General features: G+C 31.4%; 1 protein-coding gene across 1 annotated transcript in view; it reads left to right on the forward strand.

The window, feature by feature from the left end:
- The window catches only part of LOC139488835 (intraflagellar transport protein 140 homolog), a 50,180-nt gene extending 35,098 nt beyond the window's left edge, over positions 1–15,082 (forward strand). The window contains exons 22-32 of the mRNA XM_071274778.1: positions 999–1,105; positions 1,774–1,869; positions 2,860–3,136; positions 3,504–3,632; positions 4,105–4,287; positions 6,063–6,269; positions 6,812–7,024; positions 7,490–7,656; positions 9,224–9,365; positions 10,663–14,539; positions 14,623–15,082. Of these exons, the coding sequence (XP_071130879.1) occupies positions 999–1,105; positions 1,774–1,869; positions 2,860–3,136; positions 3,504–3,632; positions 4,105–4,287; positions 6,063–6,269; positions 6,812–7,024; positions 7,490–7,656; positions 9,224–9,365; positions 10,663–10,884 (1,743 nt within the window). The 3' untranslated portion in view covers positions 10,885–14,539; positions 14,623–15,082. The remainder of the gene's footprint in view (positions 1–998; positions 1,106–1,773; positions 1,870–2,859; positions 3,137–3,503; positions 3,633–4,104; positions 4,288–6,062; positions 6,270–6,811; positions 7,025–7,489; positions 7,657–9,223; positions 9,366–10,662; positions 14,540–14,622) is intronic.
- The last annotated feature ends 3,054 nt before the right edge of the window (positions 15,083–18,136 follow it).

Consider the following 18,136-nt stretch of genomic DNA (forward strand, 5'->3'; position numbering starts at 1 on the left):
TTATTTTAGTTGATGAGTTTTTTATAAGCAAAAAAAGTGTCCCATTGAATTGTCTTCTGATATTTCACAATTCATCTGTGAAATTTCGTTCTGGGACAGAATATCACATTTTTAAACTATAGAATAGACTTTTTAGTGTCCCCCTTAGTGAAAAATTGTCCCAAGTGCTTGGACATAATTTCATGGATGTTTTATAAAAATATGTCACAAGGGACAATTTTTCATAGTGTAGCTATTTTTTTCTGTCCCTAAAAAAGGGAAATAATTTAGCAATCATTGAAATGTTTTACTCAATTCATTAACAGTAAAAATGCAAGTTTTGACAAACAAATTCCTGTCGTTATGTTTCTTTGGTGTTCATTTTTAAATTTTTTTATTTTTTTTTATGAAGATAACAAGTATGAAATAGTTATTTTTCAGACTGAAAACATCTTCTTAAAAGGCCTCAGAATGCAGGATTTTGCATCTAAATTTCAAAAAATTTCTGGGGGGGCATGCACCCAGACCCCCCTAGCAAGTTCGCAGGCCTACGGCCTGCTCACTCGTGGGCCGTTGGCCCACTCACCGGGCTACCTGACACAGAACAGGGCTAGTTGAATAAAATTTTTACTAGCCCTGCGGGCTAGTGCCTACAAAAGTTAGTGTCAACCCCTGGACACATAATCAGGCACAGTCCCTTAATAAAGTGCTTCAAATTTTTGGCATAAATAAACTTAAGAGGTGTGATATCATTGCCAATGAGACAACTATCTGCCATGTAACCAAAGGAAGAGGACTATATGTACAGCCTCTTGCAAAACCAATTCCATGAAGTTACTAAAAAATCGATGCATCACCAAAGAAATAAAAATGATATAGACTAAAATATCATTTGGCTCTGACAGTCGCATTAATATTTTTTCTGCCAAATAGACGTTGGTGGTTAATAGTTTTGTTAAACTTTCAGTATTCTGAAATGATAAATAACCAAATAGAAATGATTTAATTTATTTTTGCAGGCTTTGGAAACAGCAGAGACCTATGATAGAATACACCTCCGTACAACATATTACAACTATGCCAAGCATCTAGAAACAAATGGAGAATTATCTGAAGCTATTCCAAAGTACACCTTATATAATACAATGGTTCAAAATATCTGTATAATGTTTGTCCATTAAAAAAAAAACAAAAAAAAACCCATGTGACTATTAAAGATCTTCTAATCATCAATATTCATCAGAGTTATGGGACTTTGACCATTTTGTTTTACAATCATAACACAATGACACCTTAAGAATGCAACTCATCTGAAACAGTTTGGGAAAGTGAGATTGTATGATATGATAGAAAGCTTCAACATTTTATAGAAAGAGCAACAGGAGATACCAAATGGACCATAAAACTCATGTCGAAGAAAAACTGACAAAGCCAAAAGCACCAAAAGACAAACAGCAGTTTACAAAACACAACATAGTAAACTAAAGTTCGAGCTACACGAATCACACAAAAACTTGTTATCTCAGGTGCTACTAAAGGGTAGGCTAATCATGCTCCACATATTGCACCTGTCATGTTGCTCATGTAAGAACAAATTTGGAAATAAGTGTTTTGTCATCATGTGTAGTTACCAATGATGTATAGTTTGATATTTTGATTTGACAATTTCTACAAGGGTAATGTCATTATATTTACTCTTCAATTACAATGAAACCTTTTGAATGCAAGTCCTTTTTAAGTTTAAAACCAAAAAAAAAGAAGCATTTAAAATCAAGCTTTACATGTATTTTGTAGTTTTGAGAAATCCGATACACATAGATTTGAAGTACCAAGAATGTTATTTGAGGAACCAGATGCCTTGGAACAATATATTAGTCGACATAAAGACAGGTATGCAGTGTACATAGTTATCAAAAGTACTAGGATTATAATTTTATACGCCAGACGCGCGTTTCATCTACATAAGACTCATCAGTGACACTCAGATCAAAATAGTTAAAAAGCTAAACAAATACAAAGTTGAAGAGCATTGAGGACCCAAAATTTCCAAAAGTTGTGCCAAATACGGCTAAGGTAATCTACTCCTGGGGTAAAAAAATCCTTAGTTTTTTCGAAAAATTCAAAAGTTTTGTAAACAGAAAATTTATAAAAATGACCATATAATTGATATTCATGTCAACACCGAAGTGCCGACTACTGGGCTGGTGATACCCTCGGGGACGAAACGTCCACCAGCAGTGGCATATACCCAGTGGTGTAAATAGTTATCAAAAGTACCAGGATTATAATTTTATACGCCAGACGCGCGTTTCGTCTACATAAGACTCATCAGTGACGCTCAGATCAAAATAGTTAAAAAGCCAAACAAATACAGTTATGGCTTTTATTAATGTGTATATAAAACTTAGTTTGCTGTAGCTTATGAACCTTCAACGCCTTTGATAACGACTCCTGTAAATTTATCACTGTCAAAATAAAAATCTGCATTTAATTTATTAGTTGTTAAATACATTTTTGAGTGTTTTGGTGAAATTGGTTGAGGTAATACAGGATTTTTATGCCCCGCCCAATGAAAAGGGCATTATGTGGTACACTTGTCCGTCTATCCACCTGTCCATTCTCTTACTTAAGTTTGCCTCATCTAAATCTTATGATTCTTATTACAACAAAACAAAACTTGCTCTGTGAACAGAAAAATCAATAAATAATTCAAAATTCAGAATAGTTTGGGCATGAATTAAACTTTACAAATTTTGCCTTTTACTTTTTTAGCAAGTATTTAATAAATTGACTTAAGTGGACAATACCTGTGTTAATTTTTGTTGAGGATACCTCTGTTTATTTTATGCAATTTTTAAAACCTACCTTCATTCATTGTAGGGCCCTACACAAATGGTGGGCACAGTACATGGAGAGTACAGGGGAAATGGAAACTGCCCTGCAGTATTATGAGAATGCCCAGGACTACCTTTCTCTAGTCAGAGTTTACTGTTACTGTGGGAATATGGAAAAAGCGGCAGAAATCTGTAATGAAACAGGGGACAAGGCTGCCTGTTACCATCTAGGTAGACAGTTTGAAAACCAGGACCAGATTAAAGAAGCTATACATTTCTTCCAGAGAGCTCAGGCATTTGGTAATGCTATCAGGTTATGCAAGGTAAGAATGTACTTGTTAGCTGCATTCAAATCAAAGTTTCTTCAAATTTTAAATGTTACATAGATACTGACTTTTTGTCTGAATATGCAAGCGTTTAACCTAACTTAGCAATTTGTTTTAAAAAAACCCCACCTTTTTGATTTAAAGAATTCAGTTTGTATGCATGTTTTAATACATATATGTAGTTCATATGAGCATGATGCATGGATAGCCATTTTTAGTAAAGAATAACTTATTTAGTTGTTTGTCCTTATATTTGAATGATTTGAAGATGAGCTAAAAACTTATGTCTTTGCAAAGTAGCAAAAAATTGTAATATTTCTGTGTTTTATATTCTATATATGTTTTCTGCTTCCTTTTCCTCCAGGAACATGGATATGAAGATCAGTTGATGAACCTAGCATTGTTAGGACGTCCTGAAGACATGATGGAGGCAGCTCGGTATTATGAACAGAAACATGGATCACAAGACAAAGCAGTTATGTTGTATCACAAGGTTTGTCAAAATTGAAATACTAGCTTAATCAAAATGAATATAATCTTCACTTTTGACTAATTGAACCATTGTAAAAGGGAATTTGAGATTATTTCATGTTTTTCTGTGAAAGATGGCTTAAGAACTTGATCCAGTCAATCAAAAACAAATTTATCATAAAGTTTACAATACATGAAATATTTATATATGGTGAACCAACACCTGAAGTAGTAATCATGTGGTTAGGTAAAACAGCTGTCTTTCACTAGATAAGTTAAAAATGTTTTGCCAACAAGTGTGGCATCTTCAGGACCCTACATGAAATAGTCAGAAATAAGCATTTCTTGTTCTGAATTATATCTGTATTATATCTGGAAAACGCATCATATGCTCATAAATAGGGTAGAATGAGTTAAAACCTGATACATTGGAAAATGCTGAATTCCACATGTTTGTAGAATCGTTTAATTACTGTATATATGTATATTTATAGGCTGGAAACTTTTCCAAAGCTTTGGACCTATCATTCAGAGCTAAACAATTTGGTGCACTACAGCTGATCTCGGGAGAGCTTGATGAGAGGGCAGATCCAGAACTCCTCCAGAGATGTGGTGATTTCTTCTTAGAGAATGGACAGTATGACAAAGCTGTAGACCTGTTAGCTATTGGCAAGAAAGTAAGCTTAAAAGGATTCTGTTGTATTTGCATTGTTTACTAATTATGGGCATTATGTTTTCTGGTCTGTGCGTCCGTTTGTCCATCCATCTGTCCCCGCTTCAAGTTAAAGTTTTTGGTTAAAGTTTTTGATGGAGGTACTTTTTGATGAATTTGAAGTCCAATCAACTTGAAACTTAGTACACATGTTCCCTATGATATGATCTTCTAATTTTAATGCCAAATTAGAGTTTTTAACCCAATTTCACGGTCCACTCAACATAGAAAATGATAGTGCAGATGCAGCATCTGTGTACTATGGACACATTCTTGTTTTAATTATACCCCCGCTTTGAAAAAAAGGGGGGTATACTGTTTTACCTCTGTCTGTCCTTCCATCAGTCCATCAGTCCGTCAGTCCGTCCGTCCCATGAATATTTTTCGTCACATTTTTCTCAGGAACTACACTACCAGGATTTCTGAAATTTGGTTTCAGGCTTGATTTAAGTCAGCTATACTGTGTGATGCGTTTTCAGATTCATCACTCGACAACTTCCTGTTTACCGAACACTTGTATCATTTTTACACCTGATAGCCAAGTTGAAAATTTTCGTCACATTTTTCTCAGGAAGTACACTACCAGGATTTCTGAACTTTGGTTTCAGGCTTGATATAAGTCAGTTATACCGTGTGATGCATTTTCAGATTCATCACTCGACAACTTCCTGTTTACCGAACACTTGTATCATTTTTACACCTGATAGCCAAGTTGAAAATTTTTTCGTCACATTTTTCTCAGGAACTACACTACCAGGATTTCTGAAATTTGGTTTCAGGCTTGATATAAGTCAGCTATACCGTGTGATGCGTTTTCAGATTCATCACTCAACAACTTCCTGTTTACCAAACACTTGTATGATTTTACACCTGATAGCCAAGTTGAAAATTTTCGTCACATTTTTCTCAGGAACTACAATACAAGGATTTCTGAAATTTGGTTTAAGGGTCAATATAAGTTAACTATACCGTGTGATGCGTTTTCAGATTCATCACTCAACAACTTCCTGTTTACCGAACACTTGCATATTTTTACACTATTAATATTATCCACTTGCGGCGGGTGTATCATCAGTGAGCAGTAGCTCGCAGTTTCACTTGTTATGTATTGTGGGTCATTGTTTGGCTGAATGGTCTATTATTAAAGTATCATTAGACTGTCAACACTGAGGTAGTACGTTCCAATCCCACACGTGGCAGGTGTGCTTGATTCTAATCTTAATTAGTTTTCCTACCAAAAGTTGGTGGCTCTCTCTGGGCACTCTGTCTTTCCCTCAATAAAAATGAAACACCAAGAAATAGCCATTACTGCTAAAAGTAGAGTAAAACACAATAAATCGTTCAGTCATTATATTTTATAGAATACTGTATACTGTGGATTCATTATTATTCGTTAGATACCATTTTTCGTGGTTTTCATGGGTACATAAGAACTATGAATTTAAATGTTCAACGAATTACACATTTTCTATGTGCTTTGATGCAGAGATTGGCAAAAACAAAAAATCAAATACCATGGAAAATGCTAGTTTTCCACAATCCACAAAAATTTATACCCTAGAAAATAAATGAGTCTACAGAACTACGAAATTATTGCGGTATTTTTAATATAGCTGAAATTGAAATGCCATTATTGGAAGATTGGAACACAGTTCTTTTATAACCTCTTACAAATGAAAAATAATATAAAATCATCATGTAGAACCTGTAAGTTATTACTGGGTTTTTCTTTTATTACAGTATTGGGAAGCTCTAAAGATCTGCATGGACCAGCATGTTGAGATAAATGAAGACTTGGCAGAGAAGTTAACCCCAGATAAAGATGAAGCTGGTATTGATACTATGGAAAGAATCAAGATTCTAGAAGCTATAGCTGAAGTCTGTATGCATCAAGGAGGATACCATCTAGCTACAAAGAAATTCACTCAGGCAGGAAACAAAATCAAGGTAACAAGTCAACAGAATTAAGGTCAATCTTGCGAGGGCTTTATTGCCAGTCAAGGTCGTTAAAAACTCCCATCATCAACAGAATTTAGACTGTTTGATCAACCTTCCACCTTTAATTCTTATCTGTATATTTACTGTTTAATTTATTGTTGTTTCGCTATATGTCTTTTTTCAAAATACAAAACTTTGTTGTAAATTATGAAATTTTTTTTTTGTAAAACTTAAAAAATAAAGATATTTGTGAACACAATAAGTGTCTATGCATCAAAAGGTAACAGAAATATTTCCTTAAAACGTGTAACAATTTTTACAATTAGATGTATTATAGAAATTCACTATTTTTTTCCTACCATTTACTGTATAAAGTTAATTTTTATACAAAGTAATCACTGGCACCAAGGTAGTGTTAAAAATAAAAAAAATACCAATACTCTCCTACTGTGCGTATAGAATTTTAAATTTATTCTACTATTCTTCGCCAAATCGGCACAAGTTAGATAATTTATTCTAAATCTCTGACAGTAAAACTATGCATTTTACAGGCAATGAAAGCGTTACTGAAGTCAGGTGACACAGAGAAGATTGTATTCTTTGCTGGAGTGTCCCGACAGAAGGAGATTTATGTGATGGCTGCTAACTACTTACAGTCCCTGGACTGGAGAAAAGATCCAGAGATCATGAAGAATATCATTGGATTCTACACCAAAGGCAGAGCTCTTGACTCATTAGCAGGATTTTATGATGCTTGTGCTATGGTATAAATTTTATTTTGTTAAAAATAATAAATTTCTGACCCCTTTGTTTTATCAGAAAAAAACTGTACAAATATGTCTATTACCAAAAGGGTTCATATAATCTACAGGTTTTTACTTAAAATTTCTAATTTCACTTGCAAGCAAGTTTTGGGAATTAACCAGCCAAACAATGTATAGAAGTCAGAAATGAATGGCTGCTGTTATTTTCTTTTAGCTGAACTTCCTTCCAATATTTAACTATTTTACTTTAGATTAGTACTGATATGCAATATAGGATATCTGCAAACCGAACTTATTTGTAATTAACATAGTTTTTCAATGCTATTCTGCTTGATAATGAAATAAACTTCTTTTTAATATTTTCAACTTTATATTATATTTATAAATAAAAGCAAATATTTTTCATTCAATTTTTTTTATTATTTACACTGCAAACAAAAATTTAATCGAAGTTTTAATTTTTAGGTTGAGATAGATGAGTATCAGAACTATGACAAAGCCCTTGGTGCATTAGGAGAGGCATATAAATGTTTAAGTAAAGCTAAGATGACTGATGAAATTATGCAGGAAGAGAAACTCTCACATCTTAAAAACAAAATGGCTCTAATAAAAAAATTTGTAACTGCAAGAAGGTAGGTACTATAATAATGGTCAGCCGGCTGTTATTTTAAATAGTCAAATAATAATTGAAATATTGTCGTCGTAGTTTTGCAGCTTGAAAATAAGATAACAGTTAATTAATTTTTAGAACAGAAATATAAGATTTTTTTCTCAATTTTTCTTAATTTAGTGGTTGCCACCTTTCAGTTGCATTGAGATTTACCAAAAAAGAAAATGTCTTGTTATTTTTTGCTTCATTTAATTTAGGTCAAATAAAAATATATGTGTGATGTCAGTTACCAGGCTGACACCCAACCCTAGAACTTTTTTTTTCATTTCTGAATAATAAATTTTCAAATGATCAAATTTGGAAGATTGTTAATTTACATATTAATTAAATTCATAGATTTCTGCCATCTGAATATCCATCAGAAAAATCTGTTATATGGCTAAAATGCAACAATTCATAACAGAATGCAACAAAATTAACTAAACGTAACATTACTGTTTATTTTACAACTTAACACTTGAAAATGGTGAACTTCCTGAAGGGCGTGTATAATATCGAAATCAATTTCCGTAACATGATTTTTTCACCCAGATTTTGACAATCCAAAATAAAATTAAAAGATTAAAAATAATTGAATTACTGACTGACCTATCAACCCTATTTTTTTTTAAAATAGTATGTAACTGGAACCACATTTATTTTTATTTGGCCTTAGTAGTAAATTATATCACACAAACCAATTTTGTGCCTTTGAAGTTGATTTCCTAGATGAACCACTTTGAGTGCAAAAGTTTGGGAAGCCAATGATCAATGGCTCATATTCTACAAAACCGAATTGACACAACAAATTGCTTTGAACAAAAAATGTCTACTCCACACAGATTGAAAAATTCTTATGCTGTTGGATGAAAATAATATGATTTAATCAACTGATAGTATCTCAGAATGAGTCAATGTACAAAATCAAACCTTGGCAATTTGACTTTGAAATACACATGGGGAATGTATCTATAAATGAACAGTTTAAAATCTAACTGAAAATACATCCATGTTGTTAAAAGAGTGCAATGTGTTTCTGCAATCAATATAAAGCATAATATATCATGTGTCAATTGCAAGAATTCTGGTGGATTTAAAATAAAAATGTATACTACAAATATGATCATAATATGGTTGGGATATTTAATCTTATTATTGCAACAAATATATATGCTATGCAGTGTTTTAGTCATATTGAAACATGAATACCTTTGTAAACATTTTTGAAGTAGAACTAGAAACTAATTCACTGTTTAAGAATCTAATACATTCTTGGTAATATTTTCCAAATCATACAACAACAGATATTGATTGATAAGAGTTTTCTAAACAAATGAAATTCATCCAATGACATGATGTTATTTTTTATTTTTGGATACGCACAATAAACAAACTCTGAGCCAACCAGAAATTCCAAAATTGAATTGTTAAAAAAGTAAATACAATAGATTGATTAGATCTTTAAGAAAAATAATGAGTGCTTAATTATCTACGAGCTTTCCTTGTTTGTCCTCCAATACAAAGAATAATTCAGTTTCAAAATATTGCAGAACCTATCAAGACAACCCAGAAGAAGCTGTGAAGCAGTGTCAAGTTTTACTTGAGGAACAAAGTTTAGATACTGCCGTTAGAGTAGGAGATGTTTACGGACTAATGATTGAACATTATGCTAGACGTGAACGATGGAAGGCTGTAAGTTTTATATGCTATGGAAATGTTGATCAGTATATACATATGAATTTTAGGTTGCTTTGCAGATGCATACAGCTTGGACACACAATTTTTTGACTAGTAAACCCATCATTTTTCAAAGTTGAATATATAAAGGGACTCCTGTCACCATAAAAGTTGTGTTATTTTTATACACCCGTCAAAATTTGAATTTTGACGAGACGTAATATGGTATACAAATGTCCGGTGTCCGTCCGTCCGTCTGTCTGTCTGTCCGGCGTAAACATGTCGCACTGTAACTTGAGAACGACTTATCCAAATTTCATGAAACTTAAGATAGTTGTTTCTTATGATGGTCAAATGATCTGTATACTTTTTGGTGAAAATAAGATTAAAACTTTTTGAGTTACGGCACTTTGTAACTAAAACAGGGGTGTGTTTTTTTCACATGTCGCACCGTATCTAAAAAACGATTCTTAATTATGGCTTAAAACTTTAAAGACTTCTTAGTTATATTAATCTTAATATCTGTATACTTTTTGGTGATGATTCAAAATTTTATTTTTGAGTTATTGAGTATTTTGTAAAAAAGGGGGAGGTTTTCTTTACATGTCGCACCATATCTCAAAAACGATTTATGATTATTGCTTAAAACTTTACACATGTCTTTGTTATATTAATCTAAAGATCTGTATACTTTTTGGTTTTGATTCAAAATTTTTTTTTAGTGATATTTAGTTTTTTGTTAAAAAAAAAACAGGGTTGGGGGTTTCACATGTCCCGCTGTGTCTCCAAAACAATATATGGTTATTGCTTAAAACTTTCTCAGAAACTATTTATGATTATTGCATAAAACTTCCACACAAGACGTCGGGCGTATCATGCGCTCATGGCACAGCTGTTTATTTGTCACCTGGTCCCATCCTTTGGATATCTAGTATAAATTTGGTTTAATTTGTTCCTGTCACTAATGAAAATAGTTTTATTGACAAAAAACGTGCAATATAATAGAAAAATTGAACAATAGAAATTTGAAAGTACAATTAAATTAAATATATCTGAATAGGTTGGAGGCACTCAATTTAAAGCAAATTGGTTAGAATACAAAAAGCATGGAAACATGGTTACCAAAAAAATGATAACTGATTGAACTTGTGAGAATTATGTTTAAAGTTTTAAAGTACTGTCCAAAATAGTTCCGTTGCAGAATTTAATTTTTATTGTAATTTATGAAGTGAATAAATATCTTCAACTTCAAGTCTTGTAATGATTTAAAAGAAAGGGTTGAAAAATTATAACAATCGTTTTCGTGTTTTAGGCCCAAGCTGCTATGGAAGAGATGAGAATGAGAATTCCAAGTGTTAATATGGCTTACTATGTCAATATTAGGACAATAGAAGCTGTTTATCGTGCACTAGATATGCCCTTACCAAAGACAATAACTAGTACTGCAATCAACGGGTACGGAGGGGGAGAAGAAGACGGAGAAATTGTGGAGGAAGAAGTAGTAGACCAAATAAACTATGGTGATGATGTATGATTTAGGTGTATGTTTTTAATTATTTATTATCATGTTCTGGCTGGAAATTGTTTTAACAAATTAAAGAATAAACCAATGGTCAGCACTATCTGATGTTGTATGCCTTGTCATAAGGTCAATTTAACAATCTGAAGATACAATGTATAACATTCTTGTTGATCTTTTAAACATGACACTTAGAATGGTTGTATCTCGATTAAATATCCAAAGTGTATGTATACTGTGATAGTTAATAGTGAAGGATTTCAACAGCATATGTAAAAAATTTTATATATTTTTTTTTTGTATATGAAATTATTGATAATAAATTTCACTGACAACCAAGTACTGTGGGTAAAATCTTCAACTATTTAAACTGAACAGTTTGGAGAGTAGAATACTACATAACACTGTGAATTCTTTGCTATTCACAGTTTGTGCCAAAAACTTTTTCATCTACTAGTCCGGAACCTAAATATTTAAACGTGTCCCTATTTGAGTATATAAAATTTTGAAAAATTTCACTAGTCTGAATCAAAATTTACTGGACTGGGACATCGGACTAGTGGCTAACGGTGCAGACTGTATTCATCTGTGGATTTTGTTGATAAGTAAGAACAATTTAACTGTATAAAATCCATCAAATCAAGTATCAGCTTTGATATTTTTCTATTATTTCATAAAATTTGGTACTTATGAAGATAAATAGATCCAGGGTTTATATGTATAGCATACAATAATGTTAATTGAAATAGCATGGTACTTAAGATATGAATATTCAAAACATATGATTTTATAAAAGTAAGGCCAGAATTATTAATTTAAAAATAAGTTATATTACATTTAGGAAGACCTCTGACATTGATTTGTATGTATAAACTTGATGTAGCTATTTACATTCCAATATGCGCTATTTATATTTTGCATTATACTTAAATATTTCATTTTGAAATATCATTATATATTTTATTTAGTGATTCTTGGTACATATCAGAGTAAACTGTCATTAAAAATTTGAGATTTTTCGATTCATTCATTGGCAAAAATTACATCAGCCATAATTATGGAGTGTTGCCTTCAAAACACTGTAGTGCATATGATTCAACATTGAATAAATTAAAACAGCAAATCACCTTAAAATCTTTTCTAACTGCCTTCTGAGACCATTTTTCAAGAAATAAATTTATTTTTTATTTGTTCTTTAACCTAAGAGAATGTTGTCTTTCTAACCTGTCATCACAGCTGTTAAAATGAATTGCACTGCTTGTATAATATAGTGTATGAATGATCTTTGTTTGACTTGTGGTTGATTTTTATACTGAATGATAGAGGTTTGATATTGGTACTAGGTCTTTGCTTAAAAATTCAAACACAAACTGACTGATGTGTTTGTACATTCATATAATAGATTATGTTTTTGTGTGAATTTGCCGAGTCAGAATCTAATGCACTCTGGGTAATATTTTCAAAAGTGTACATCAAAACGTTGTGATTGGTTGAAAACGTTCTAAGCAATGGAAATTCAACCAATGTGCTAACGTTATTTTCATTTTGGTGTACGAACAATGAGATTACCCATAGTCCTTTAGATTCTGAAAAGGCAAATTATAGTAAAACATTTGTAAAGATTACATATGCTTATAGCTTATATGTATATTTTTATAGTGCTATGAGTGTTTCATTTTTGTGTGCATTTCTTTATTTAAGTCACCTGATGTGAGTTGAAAGTTTAGAAATCCAGAAAAAGTCATTCAGGCTGTGTTCAACTCTGCTCATATCATAGTTAAGATTTTATTAACATTAGATCTGCTTTGTTTATGTTTAGACTTTTTTTTGTAATTATAAGTTAAGGGTACATTGTAGATGTTATGGTATAGCAAGACAAAAATGACAAGAAACCATTCATGTGTTTTTCACTTTGCACTGATTAACAAACAATTTCAGTGTTTCAGGAATTCTGGATTTTCAGAATATGTTATGTTTTGCATCTAGAGGTAATTCTTGAATCACTATTAAAATAGAAATTATAAATTTGGTATTTCTCATAACTCTACAGACTGCATCTCACCCTGTAAGATGTCATACACCAAGATTTGTACTAATATTAATGTTTTACAGATTCATAAAAAAAAATCAATTATAAACAAGATAGGTCACTGTATTTATTTTGGAGAAAAACATTTTTTGGGGATTCAAAAATTTTATATTTGGAAAAATCATTTTTTTTTCATTAATTCAGCAAAAGATTATCTATAGAAATTTATTACTTCTTAATGTATTTTTCATATGGTTTATCAATCTATTTCAGGAAAATTTAATACCCTTTCATTTTGTTTTGGTATTTGAAAATAGTTTGTTATTAGGTTTCCAGTTTTATTATCTGCCCTTGAAATTAAAAAAATTGTGTAGTTATTTCCCTTTGATAAATCACAGATTTTAAAAAAAACTGGTTTGAAAGTAAATAATTGCTGTTGTTTCTTTAAATGAAAAAAATGTCAAGGATAATATGAAATGTTGGAAGCAGGATCACTTCCATTAAAATGATAATAAATTCACTGATATATTAGCAGATCTTAATCTTATGTGCATATTGATCTAAGAGAGCATCTACATTTGAGTGATTGGTAGGATTTTTAAATGCTAGTAATATATGTGATACTTATGCTTTATTTTATTGTGAAGAACCAAATTTATTATTTTTATATCAGAAATTATAAATTTCAATAAATGTTTGCTCATGCTATTTTCACTTTAAAAACAGATACAGTATACAATTCATTAATTAACTTAGTGATACATGTAAAAATGTACATAAACATCATATAAATTATAGAATAGACTTGTTAAAATGGTGTTTGGGTTAACTGACTCAGCTGGACACTTCCATTTTGGATATTTTGTTCAAGTTTAGATTGATGTTAATTTGACAATACTGAAATTTTTAGTAAAAATTTATCAGCCTTTGTGCAGGCTTTTGTTATTCATACGCATCTATAAAGTTTAAGTTATGCTTCAATCTCTTTCTTATATCAATATCTGGTCTGGGTAAAGGTTAGTTAACCCAACATGCATAAATGTTTTAAATATTTAAAGTTTTTTAATCATTTATTTTGGTGTGAATAGACAGATTTACATTTATTATTACACAATTGTTGATTTTGTTTAATTAAAATTCATTGTTTATGAAACTATTTATTAGCCTGTAAGACCAACCATAATGTATCCACCAACAGTGCTATTATCAAATTCTTAAACTTCCGTCCTGAAGTGTCTGTGATATTACACTTTGTTCAAGGCTAACAAATATTGCTATAGATATACAGTTAAAGATGTCAGCCATCTTCTTTAGTTGTGAACAATGCTATGTGAAAGATTATGATATTTTTTAATTCATTGGGACCAAAAAGGGCACATCATTAATTCTCCTTTATCATCAAAACACATGTCAATTGAATTCCATTGCACACAATGATGTGCACTAGTATGATCTTTTTCTTTAATAAATGTTATTGAACAAACATATCCTTCACTCTTTCAACTAAACCGCAAATGTCTGTTTTGGTTTTAAAGCATATGGCCTGTGGAGACAAATGCAGATAACCAAAGTATTTCTTGTAATTTTTCAAATTGTATCTGATGACCACTTTAATAAATCTCATACTATTAATTTTGAAATGTTTTTTAAATCAAAAATCTATGGTGGTTAGTTCTTATATTCATGACTAAAAAGTTAATGAGATTCTTAACTAGGAAATGCAGACATTAGAGCTCCATCAAAATTTGCTGCATAATTTAATTGGACATACATATAGTTTTAGGAATGACCAAACTTAATTTTGTTTTAATATAATATTATTTGTAGCCGATTTTGTAAATATTTCTTTCAATATTTAACTATGGTTGTACAAATTGGATTTTATCAAAATGAATCTCTAAAAACTTATTATCTTACTGAATGGCATATTAATTTGTCTAACAATATCGTGTTTACATATGACAAATTAGTTTGTCTAACAATGTCGTGTGTTTATATTTTATGTTTTTTGAATGTATTGTTTTCTAATTGTTTTGACTAAGTGGTATTTATGTTTACATTTTCTATGCACTCATATAATTGTTGATGGTTGTGATAAAGAAAAATGAAAGTAAAAGAAAATTGATGTTTCCGTCCACAATAATTTCTTATCTTCTCCATGAAAAATAAAATACTATGAAAACATTGTTGTTTCTTTTGTTCTTGGCCACATTGATTAAGATGAGCAGGATACTTGGTAATGGTGGGCAGGGGTCCTCATTGTAAGTATGACCACATTGATTAAGTTGAGCAGGATACTTGGTAATGGTGGGCAGCCGTCCTCATTATAAGTATTCTAGCTGATTGAATTCTTATGGTATTTAAAGAAAGATTTATATATAAGCCTTGGTAAAATAATAGGAAAAGAATTTACAATTAGCTCCTATAATGATTTTGAAAATTGGCATATATGTCAATGTTAGTGCTATACCAAAGTTGTAACATCAAATTTCCTTAAAAAAGTATGTATAATGTTAAATCTTCCCAAGATTGCTTTGATGTCTGGAAGCCATTTTTAGGACACACACTCTGAAGAAATGGCATATAGCATTTGATTCCTTATTCATTCTACTCCAGGAATACTGTAAAAGCAGAAATGTTTTGTGGAGGATTTAATTTCGTTTATTTTGTGGAAAGAATATATCCACGAATTTAAAACCCCCACGAAAATTTAACCTCCATATAGTACCACTTACATTTATGAGACCATGAAATTAAATTCCCATAAATTTTTTTTATAGAGAGTGAAAACGATGAAATTTTAACCCCACAAGAGTTAATGTTTCTACAGTATGTCACTTTTATTCACTTACTAACCCCCTGTAGCAAAAAGGTATTTCCATACACCTTTCATTTTCAGCATCATACTTTCCTTTTGAACAAGAAGTTGCAATCTAGTCTGATTTATTTCCTAAAAGCACTTGTTATCAAGGGGAGCTAACATGGATTAGGTTTTTATTGGATAGATTGTAGGAAGTGGCAAATTTTGTTAATACAATGTAAATGCAGGGCACTGGGATCATCTGCATAAATTAACTCCTAAAATTGTATGCCCACAGAGTGAAAGAACTAAATTGAAAGGACCAATAAAAAAAAGGTTAGTTTTTCATTTGTGCAATAGTGGGTTAGTTATTATTATTAGCTGTATCTGGCAAAACTTTTAGGAATTTTGGTCCTCAATGCTCTTCAACTTTGTACTTGATTTTTTACTTTTTTTGATTCGAGCGTCACTAATGAGTCTTTTGTAGATGAAACGCACGTCTGGTGTATATACTAAATTTAGTCCTGGTATCTATGATGAGTTTATTAAGTATGTGAATTACTTATTGATTGAGACAAATTAATAGGGATTCCATTCATGTTTTATTTATGTATTAATTATCTACCTCAAATGGATATATAATGATAAAGGAACTTTTCTTCCTATGTCTTGGCCTGAAATTTCATGTTTTCTATATGAACTAAGCTAACTAGGTTCTGAGATAAAAGCAAATCTAAACAAGTTTTAAAAACGGCTGTCAGACAAAATAATCTTGGGCAAAAGTTGATATCTCTTTTAAATATGAAAAGGGAGTCGTGTTCATTAATTTTTAAAACCATATAAAATTTGGAAAACAGCTTTTTATATGCTCCAACTGGATCATTTCATGTAATGTCAATTTAATTTATGAAAAATAAGATAGGTGTAGAATCTACCAGTTCTGCCAACTTTTCATTAAGCAAATGTATGAGATTTTGCCAAAATTGTAAAGATCAAAGAATAATAACAATAGATCAATAGGCTAATGATATGAGAGACAAATTTACATTTTTAATGCACCTACCTAACATACGGCTAAATTATATATCACTGAAAAGCTAAGAATGTGTACTTTCTAAATATCCAAGTCGTCAAAAGAAAGTATGGTGCATTTTTGTCGAGCCTGCAACTTTTGTTGCAGAAAGCTCGACACAGGGATAGTGTTCCGACAACGACGGCGGTGTTAGCTCACTTCTTAAAAGCTTTATATTTTAGAAGGTGGAAGACCTGGATGCTTCATACTTTGTATATAGATGCCTCATGTTACGAACTCTGTCAGTCACATGTCCAATGTCCTTGACCTCATTTTCATGGTTCAGTGACTACTTGAAAAAAAAGTTCAGATTTTTTGTAATGTTAAATTCTCTCTTATAATAAGTATTAGGATAACTATATTTGGTATCTGTGTACCTTGCAAGGTCCTCATGCACATCAGACAGTTTTCACTTGACCTCAACCTCATTTCTTGGATCAGTGAACAAGGTTAAGTTTTGGTGGTCAAGTCCATATCTCAGATACTATAAGCAATAGGTCTTGTATATTTGGTGTATGGAAGGATTGTAAGGTGTACATGTCCAACTGGTAGGTGTCATCTGACCTCGACCTCATTTTCATTATTCAGTGGTTATAGTTAAATTTTTGTGTTTTGGTCTGTTTTTCTTATACTATATGCAATAGGTCTACTATATTTGGTGTATGGAATGATTGTAATGTGGACATGTCTAGCTGACAGGTGTCATCTGAACTTGACCTCATTTTTATGGTTCAGTGGTCAAAGTTAAATTTGTGAGTTTTGGTCTATTTTTTCTAATACTATATGCAATTGGTCAACTATATTTGGTGTATGGAAATATTTTATGATAAATCAGTCAGTCGCACAGGTTTTATTTGACCTTGACCTCGTTTTCACGGTTCATTGCTAAGTGTTAAGTATTTGTGTTTTGGTCTGTTTTTCTTGATTTATAAGCAATAGGTCAACTACATTTGTTGTTTGGAATAATTGTTAGCTGTACATGTCTACCTGGCATGGTTCATCTGACCTTGACCTCGTTTTCATAGTTCATCGATCAATGTGACAGTTGTAATAAAGCTTTATATTTAGGACTATCAACATAATATCAATGATTAGTAAAGACATTTCAGCGTGTGCACTCTTGTTTTTTTAATCAGGGTCAAAGGTCATGGGTGCAATTTCAATTCACGGATACTTCAAGTAGAAAAATGTCAAAACAAATGCAAAAACGAAATAATACTATAGGAATACTGTATTACTGTTGGGAAAATATATTTCTATCATAGTATTAATCAATTTTGGTCGATTTTAACTGTAACGTATGTTACGTAACGTTATCTCTCTGAGTCTTTGAAAATCAACCATTAAGTTACACAAATGCATCTGT

The sequence above is a fragment of the Mytilus edulis genome, chromosome 9, assembly GCF_963676685.1.
Source record: "Mytilus edulis chromosome 9, xbMytEdul2.2, whole genome shotgun sequence".
Classification (NCBI taxonomy): Eukaryota; Metazoa; Mollusca; class Bivalvia; order Mytilida; family Mytilidae; genus Mytilus; species Mytilus edulis.